The 9468-nt window shown below is 46.7% G+C and overlaps 1 protein-coding gene across 6 annotated transcripts in view; it reads right to left on the bottom strand.

Moving 5' to 3' along the window:
* The window catches only part of LOC137412398 (death-associated protein kinase 1-like), a 290813-nt gene that overhangs the window by 143739 nt on the left and 137606 nt on the right, over window positions 1–9468 (bottom strand). For all 6 annotated transcript variants that reach the window (XR_013622362.1, XM_078771644.1, XM_078771646.1 and 3 more), the window contains one exon: window positions 151–270. Coding sequence is in view for 5 of the 6 variants with exons in the window: in XM_078771644.1 (XP_078627770.1) it covers window positions 151–270 (120 nt within the window). In the remaining variant the exon portion in view is untranslated. The remainder of the gene's footprint in view (window positions 1–150; window positions 271–9468) is intronic.

Here is a 9468-nt window from a genome sequence, read left to right as displayed (position 1 = left end):
AGAATAATTTTCTTTTCCAAAAATAGTGCAGATGGACCAATCCAATCTTTGCCCACTTTGGATGGGAAAGTATTTATTTGTGGCCTGATGGTGATGGCAACAAGGTGATGCAACTAAGGTTGCAATATGATTGGAGGTTAGGAGGCTGACCTTGTTTGGCTGGTTGAGGTCGTAGCCTTTGAGAGATTCAAGCAGGTGACGTAGCCCATGGAGGTTGTCATCATTAATGGCATGAATCACAGCTCTGGCCACAAATGAATCTTCTTCATCCTAGAAGGCACCAGAAGTAAAGGTTTAACTTGACGGATTCTAACACACACACACACACACACACACACACACACACACACACACACACACACACACACACACACACACACACACACACACACACACACACACACACACACACACACACACACACACACACACACACACACACACACACACACACACACACACACACACACACACACACACACACACACACACACACACACACACACACACACACACACACACACACACACACACACACACACACACACACACAACTATTGGACGGGTGAAGTCAAATTTATCATTGCAATATTCTCAAGAAATTTGGATTTCAGACGAAATGATGAATCCAAGGCAAGAGAACAGAAAATCAGCTTTTATTTCATGGTATTTTTAAACATGTATGTTTTACGATTGCAAAACAACAGCACTTTTTATGTTCAGTCCACCCATTTTAGGTAAGCATAAGTATTGGAACAGATTAAGTTAAAGCAATTAAAGTAGTGCAAGTCAGGAGACGACGACGGTGTAACGTATTATTCTGACTTGTATTTGCATTGTTGTTGTGGTTTATCGGACGCGCTTATTCGTCAGACACGAGTGAATCATCACCGCGTCAATAAACGCGCTTTCCGCTTCCGGCACGATGGAGTCTGCTTGAGTTCGTTACATGGTGTCAGAAGTTCGTTGATATTCACGCCATAAGCCGCCATTCGTCTCCATAAATATGGCATCTCCGAACTTTGATCATCCCTCGATCGACTGGGAGAGTCTGGATCTCTACCAGGAGTTTTGCCGGTTCAGAAATCACGTCAGTTTTGTCTTGTCAGGGCCGCTCGCAGACATTACGAAGCCTCGTCAAGCAGGATGGCTCGGAACGTGGATCGGCGAACAAGGTCGTCAAATCTACCAAACTCTATCTTGGGAGGAAGGAGAGAAAGACGACCCGCAGGAAGTGCTGAACAAATTCCAGAACTATGTGCAGCCCAGAAAGAACAAAAGAGTTGCCAGACACCGACTGAAACAAAGGCGCCAGCGGAGTGGTGAGTCTTTTGATCATTTCATAAAAGATCTGAGGATAATTCTCATGGATTGCGATTACCAAGACCCAGACGACATAATCGTCGATTGCATCATTGATGGCAGCCATGATAAGAGGGTCCAAGAGAAATTACTCGATAGGGGTGAGGAGCTCTCACTAGCTAAAGCTATAGAAATTGGCCAACAGCTAGAGCTCTCGCAGAAACATATGAGAATAGTCCGAGATGAAGATGCTCTCATCTCAGCCCTCAGATCTGAAAACGAATGAACTCAGCACCAGACTCAACGTTGTAAGAGCAAGCCTGATAGGCATACACAAGCCACCGAGCTGTTCAAAGCTGAGAATCGGTTTCGGAATGACGGTCCCTGCAGCAAATGTGGCCAGTCAGTGCACAGGCAAGCCAAGTGTCCAGCAATTAATTCTAGCTGCTCCTACTGCAAGAAGCCTGGTCACTGGTTTGCGGCGTGTCGGAAGAGACTGCGCGACCTAAAGTCCCTTGATGAGGAGACCAGTCTAGATCATGTAGATCTTCCTCAAGAACTCGTCAAGGAATCTGAAATTTTAAGGATCTCCGCTCTACAACCAAGCATCAATACGGCTACTCATGACAAGTGGGCACAGACCGTCACGTTGCTGGGTCAGCCGACTCGGTTCCGGATTGACACGGGTGCAAGGTGCAACACACTAACACTCAACGACTACCAGTTAGTCCAGCACCTCGCAGGCGATCTACAATCGTCGCATAAAGTTCTTAAAACATACTCGAACCATACTATCCATCCTGTCGGTACCGTGACACTCCCTCTCTCTCACAAAAACAAGACCGTTAGAGCCAGTTTTGAGGTCATTGACCTCGATCAGGAGAATGTAATGTCAGGCGCTACCTCGGAAGCCCTAGGCCTCATTGTCAAGCTCGATAAGTTGTCTCTTGTTCAGCCTCTAGTCAATGTGTCTCAGGAAGCAGTAATCTCTGAGTTTCCAGAAGTTGCCAAGACAACTGGAACTCTTCCCGGAACTTATCGGATCAAGCTTGTAGAAGGGTCGCAGGGAGTAGTTCACGCTCCTCGCAGACAGCCTGCAGCATTGAGAGAGCAAATAGTTGACAAGCTACAAGAGATGGTCACCGAAGGTCACATCGCGAAGGTAGAACGACCGACTGAGTGGGTGAGTTCCATGGTAGTAGCTCTTCGCAACGGCAAAGTCCGCATCTGTATAGACCCCAAAGACTTAAACAAGTGCACAAAACGTGAGCACTACCCAATGAGAACTGTTCAGGAAGTTTTAGCTCAAATCCCTGGAGCCAAAGTATTTTCTGTGCTTGACGCCCGCAGTGGGTTCATGCAAATTCGCCTTGACGAGCCTTCTTCATTCTTGACCACGTTCAATACACCTGTAGGGAGATACCGCTGGCTGCGTCTCCCTTATGGATTGCGGTGCTCGCCGGAGATATTCCAGCGAATCATGGACCAGATGCTAGAAGGGATAGAATGGGCAACAGCGGTAATGGATGACATTTTAGTTGCTGGTCGTGACATCACCCACCACGACTGTGTACTGAAGCGAGTTATGCAACGAGCTACAAGTTATAACCTGCAACTAAACTTCCGAAAATGCCTCATCCGGCAAACCTCAGTCCCTTATGTAGGCCACCTGCTTACTGCAGAAGGAGTGCTACCAGATCCATTCAAGACGAAGGCAGTTGAGAAAATGCCACGTCCAACAGACAAACAAGGCGTCAAGCGTTTCCTTGGATTCGTTCAGTATTTAGGGAAGTTTATTCCCAACCTAAGTGACACAAGCAAGCCTCTCCGTGATCTCTGCAAGGCGGACGTGGAGTTCTCCTGGCAGTCAGCTCAGGAGCTGTCCTTCAAGAAGCTGAAGCAAGCATGTATTTCGGCCCCGGTCCTTCAGTACTACGATGTAAGTCAGCCAGTTGAAATACAAGCCGATGCCAGCCAAAACGCTGTAGGAGCCTGTTTGCTCCAGAATGGCAACCCTATAGCGTTCACATCACGCAGTATGACCGATACTGAGTGTCGCTACGCTATGATTGAGAAGGAAATGCTCTCAATCGTCCATGCAACAGAAGCATTTCACTACTATATCTTTGGAAAATCAGTAGTGGTATATAATGACCATAAACCCCTTGAGGAAATCTTCAAGAAGCCTCTCCTATCTTCTCCCATGCGTTTACAGCGTATGTTGCTCAAGCTTCAACGGTATGACTTGGAGGTTAACTACTGCCGTGGTTCTGAGATGGTGCTCCCCGACACATTGTCCCGTGCACCTCTACCGGACACCGACTCAGAAGCTGGGAAAGACCTTGAGCCTGTGAACATGTTCCAGTTCCTTGCGATCACGAGTGGGAAATACCTCGAAATCCAGGAAGCTACTCTGAGTCAAATGAGCCTTCTCTGCGGTGTCATTGCAAGTGGATGGCCTGACTCCCGAAAGGAAGTCCCAGCACAGGTCCGTCCGTACTTTGACTCCAGAACGCAATTGGCAGTCTCAGACAGTGTTGTCTACAAAGGCATGCGCCTTGTCATCCCGCCAAGCCTCAGACCCAGAATGCTGAGCTTGATTCATGAATCGCACCTCGGAGTGAACAAGTGTAAGCAGCGTGCTCGCGAGGTCATGTATTGGCCCTCAATGAACTCTGACATCGAAGAAACTGTACGGAATTGTTGCAAGTGTGCAGAGTATCAAAGCGCTCAGCAACGGGAGCCTCTCTTGCCGACTTACACGCCTGATCTTCCATTCATCGAAGTTGGAAGCGACGTTTTTGACTTCGAATCAAAGCAGTATTTGCTCACGGTCGATTATTACTCCAAGTTTGTGGAGGTGGATTGCCTCAAGGACATTACAGCTCGCTCTGTAATCGAAGCTCTCAAGCAGCAGTTTTGTCGACATGGTATTCCAGAGAAGCTGCGAAGCGATTCCGGAAGTCAGTACACGTCAGAGGAATTTTCTCAGTTTTGCAAAGAATATGGCATAACTCACGACATTGTGTCCCCCAAGCACCAACGTGCCAATGGAGAGGCAGAAAGAGCGATCCAGACAGTGAAAAGGCTCTGGAAGAAGTCAGCAGATAAGTACTTAGCCCTGCTAGACTACCGCACCACTCCACTTGAAGGAATAAACTTGTCCCCGGCTCAGCTCCTAATGGGAAGACGCCCCAGAAACACACTGCCTTGCAACCGCACTCTTCTCATGCCTGCGCGGTATGACCATCACCTTGTGAGATCACGCCTTGACACACAGAAGGAGAAACAAAAATACTATCATGACAAGCCATCTATGTCAGATTTGCCACCGCTCCAGCCGGGTGACAGTGTTAGGATGTTGCCAAACCCGGAGGCCAGGCATTGGATTCCGGCTGTAGTTGAGGCGCGCCACAACAGCCCCCGGTCATATTTGCTGAGGACCCCAAACAATGTGTACCGGCGTAACAGGCTCCATCTCCGCAGAGTGCCTCATTCAGCCAATGTTGGCCCGGTGGGAAGTCAGCCACTCTCTCGCTTTTACTCTTCCCAGGACATGAGGGACTTCCCTGATCCCACCACTCAACAGGACACCCCAGTGGGGAACTGCTGCAAGTCCCCAAGTCCAAGTGAGCAAGCATCTGAATCCCAAAGTCTCCCATCAGTGTCATCGCCTCGAGCCACTGCATCTCCCAGAAATACCAAGTTCATCACAAGGAGCGGCAGAGCGGTTAACCCTCCCAGACGTCTGGATCTTTAAATTTGAATCAATTGATTCACGTGATCTGAATGTGATGCTGTTTGTTAATTAATTCATTGTAAGTTTTACTTTATAGAGTTATTTGCTTTGCTGGTTTCCTTTAAAGTGGCTTCCTTGAAAGAAAGGAGGATGTAACGTATTATTCTGACTTGTATTTGCATTGTTGTTGTGGTTTATCGGACGCGCTTATTCGTCAGACACGAGTGAATCATCACCGCGTCAATAAACGCGCTTTCCGCTTCCGGCACGATGGAGTCTGCTTGAGTTCGTTACAGACGGTTCACGAGCGAGCGGTATTCAATGACAAAGGTCAAAACCGACATTGAAAATATATAAATAGGAATGTATTATCTGTTTGGAGACTAGTTAGCTACACAATACCGAAAATTCGGTTTGATTCCGACAACTTTGAAAATTTGACCTTGTGACCTTGAAATGTCAAAACGAAGGTTACTGTCCTTGAAATGAGATAGAAAATAATGTATAATCAGTTATGAGGTTAGTTAGCTACACAATACCGAAAATTCGGTTTGATTCCGACAACTTTGAAAATTTGACCTTGTGACCTTGAAATGTCAAAACGAAGGTTACTGACCTTGAAATGAGATAGAAAATAATGTATAATCAGTTATGAGGTTAGTTAGCTACACAATACCGAAAATTCGGTTCGATTCCGACAACCTTGAAAATTTGACCTTTGTGACCTTCAAAGGTCAAAGGTCGAAGATTCTGAAATTTGTTGGAAAACTTGTATTTCATGATGTATGTGATAATATAAGATTTTTTTTTTTTTTTTTTTTTTTTTTTTTTTTGTATACAAGGTCGAGGCTCGTGAAAGAGCGAACATTAATCACACAGAAAGACAAACCGACACATAAAACATATAACAGGGAGCGGTAGACAAGATGGGGAGAGAGGGGGAAGGACACAAACACAACATTTGAGAGCAGGGACCGAGAGACATGGAGACATCGAGAGATCTGAGAGAGGGCGAGGGCTTTGGGGGGGGGGGGGGGCGTGGGAAGGGGGCGGTGGGAGAGGTATAAAACATATGGACACTGCCAGGACTTCCAGGAAAGAAGTTGGAATTTCAAACAAGGTGGATCTGGGGTGAATTAGCGGGGGTAGAAAAGATCAAGGTTTTGGATGGGGGAAGATAAGAGATGGTGGTGAACAGCTGTTTTAAAGACCTGGAGGGAGGAGTGGGATTGAAGGGAGTGAGGGAGTTTGTTCCAGAGGCGGGAGAAAAGAGGAATGAAAGAGTGAAGGTGAGCAGAGAGCCGAGATTTCGGCAGTTTAACCATCAGAGGGTTGCTGGCAGATCTTGTGCGACCTGTAGGAATATTTGGGGGACAGAGCACAGAGAGAGCTGGGGGTGCAAGGCCGGAGAGGAGTCGGTAGAAGACAGAAAGACCACCTACCTGCCTGCGGTGAGTGAGTGAAAGGCCCTCAGAGATAGCTTCATCGCGGGAGATTCCAATAATTCTGAAAGCTTTGGTTTCAACAGCGTGAAGCAGAGCTAGGTGTGAGGCAGGAGCACCGGCCCATAGGGGAGAACAGTATTCCATTGAGCTGCGGATGAAAGCCTTGTATGTGGTGAGGAGCTCAGGTGTGCCGAGGAAGGACTTCGCACGACGGAGGATGCCCAGTCGGCGACTGGCTTTGGAGGCCAGCTTGGAAATGTGGTTTTCCCAAGAAAGATCATGGCAGATAGTGAGACCCAAAATCTTGAGCGACAGAACTTCTTGGAGAGGATTGTTGAGAAAGTAGATGGGAGGGTTGTCCAGTCGATCTTTTCGGAGAGACATAGTAAGAGTGTGAGATTTGTCAGGATTGAAAGACATGTTCCACTTGTTTGACCAGTCTGTGATTTTGTCCAGGTCTTCAGAGAGTGAGGAGGCAGCAGACTGCCGATCTGAGGGAAGAGGAATGGAGCGGCAGAGAGTGGAGTCATCAGCAAAGAGATAGAGAGGATTTTCGAGAGAGTCAGAGAGATCATTGATGAAGACCAGAAAAAGCACGGGGCCCAGAACACTGCCTTGGGGAACTCCAGCCTGAACAGGAAGAGGAGATGAGAGAAACCCATTCAGGGCCACACGTTGACGACGACTAGAGAGGAAGTCCGCCAGCCATGCGTGGAGATTTCCATGGATACCAAAGGAGGAGAGTTTGGTGAGCAGAGCGGGGTGCCAGACCGTGTCGAAGGCACGTGATATGTCGAGGGAGACAGCTCTAATTTCCTGTTTGGCATTGAGGACCTCCATCCATTGTTGAGACAGCAGAAGCAGCATGTCCAGAGTAGAGTGACCTGGTCTGAAACCAAATTGATGATCAGAGATCAAGCCATTGGAGAAGAGGAAAGATTTCATATCCGAAGCAATGATGGATTCAATGTACGACATTTCAACCTATCAGGAAGCAAACAATGTTATAAAACCATCAAAAATCGACTTTTCTAAAATTTGTGACCTCGTGACCTTGATCTTGGGGCGAAAATGAAAAATCGAGCTCCGTGGGGCTAGACACATGACATTGGCCCAACCAAATACCGAAACCCCTGTCAGATTCCACCAACTCCCTCGGAGAAGATGTAGCTTGAAATCGATCACCCCCGAAAAACACATCTTTTTTCGGGCGTGGCTCCGCCCACAATGGGCGAAATACGCCCACTCTCGGCAGGACACAACTGGATCATGATATCAACCTCCCACCCAAGTTTCATCAAGATTGGATGATATCATCGGGTAGTTATGCTGCGGACAGAGACACACAGACACACACCCATGACGAATATAGTGGTCACTCTGTTTGATAATATAACTCGTGAACCATGGCAGGTTGGAATGGTAAACATGGTAAACACTTAGTATTTGGTTACATATCCCTTGCACGGAATAACTGCATTGAGCCTGGGAGCCACTGACATCACCAAACTCTTGGTATCTTCCCTTGAGATGCTTTTCCAAACCTCTCCTGCAGTGATTTGTTTGTTTTGTTGTTGTTGTTGTCAGTTGTTTTTGGGGGGGGGGGGGGGGGGGGGTTTCGGACCGTAGTCTACTCTTCAGGAAGTGAAAGGCATGCACCATTGAATTTAAATCAAGAGATTGACTTGGCTAGTCTAAAACGTTCCACTTTTTCCCTGATGAACTTGGTTGTGTTGGCAGTGTGTTTTGGGCCATTGTTTGGCTGCATGGTGATTCTGTTTGCCCAATGAGTTTGGAGGTATTTTCTTGTACATAGGCAAACAAAATGTTTCTGTGCACTTCCAAATTCATTCTGCTGCTGCCCTCGTTAGTTGCATCATCAATAAAGATAAGTAAGCCAGTTTCAGAGGCAGCCATGCAAGCCCAATCCATGACACCACCGCCACCATGCTTCACGGATGAGGTGGTATGCTTTGGATCACATGCAGGTCCTTCCTTTCTTCACACTTTCACCTTTCCATCATTTGGTGAAGGTTTATCTTGGTCTCATCTGTCCATAAAACTTTGTTCCAGAACTCACAGGCTCACCTCGACTTCTTGGCAAATTCTAATCTGGACTTTATATTTTTGGTGCTGATGAAAGGCTTGCATCTTGCAGTGTGGCCTTTGTAATTCTGCTGTCGATATCTTCTGTGAACGGTAGATTGTGATAATTTCACCTCTGCACTCTGGAGGTTGTTGGTGATGTCACCGACGGTTGTTTTCGGGTTTTTATTCACAGATCTGATGACATTTCTGTCATCAACTGAAGTTGTTTTCCTTTGCCGACCAGGCTGTCGTCTATTGCTATGTGCACTTGTGGTTTATTTGCATTTTAAGATATTCAAAATTGTTGTATTTGCAATGCGAAGTTTTTGTGCTGTGGTTCTGATTTAATACCTCTGTTCTTTCAGCTTCCCAAATGCTTGCTTGATTTCATAGACAGTTATTATATATATTTTTTGGTATAAAAGTCGAGGCTCGTGTGAGAGTGAGGACATTAAAAACACAAAAAAAACATAAACGGACACATAAAACATATAATAAAGTGAGCGGGAGACAAGATGGGGAGAGAGAGGGAAACACACAAGTGCAAAAGTGGAGAACAGGAACATCGGGAGATCTGTGGCAGGGAGAGGGCTGGAAATGGGGGTTTGGGGGGGTTGGGGGGTTGGGGGGTTGGGTACACAGTATAAAACAAGTGGACACAACAGTTCTCTGGTCTTCATGTTGGTTTATGCCTGCCCACCGGGCAAAACGCAAAGGCTAATACAAAGACGAGCCATTCACAGCTTTAATGCATTTTGTTGTTGTTGTTGTTGTTGTTGTTGACCAATTCTATCTCACACACACACTTGATCAATGCAACAAGAAACACCTGCCAGTCATTCGTTCAATCCAATATGCTCACCTAAAATGGGGGGACTGAACATAAAAGTACTA

Source organism: Myxine glutinosa, chromosome 2 (assembly GCF_964187855.1).
Source record: "Myxine glutinosa chromosome 2, kmMyxGlut1.1, whole genome shotgun sequence".
Lineage (NCBI taxonomy): Eukaryota > Metazoa > Chordata > Myxini > Myxiniformes > Myxinidae > Myxine > Myxine glutinosa.
This window is presented reverse-complemented; position numbering and strand designations above follow the sequence as displayed.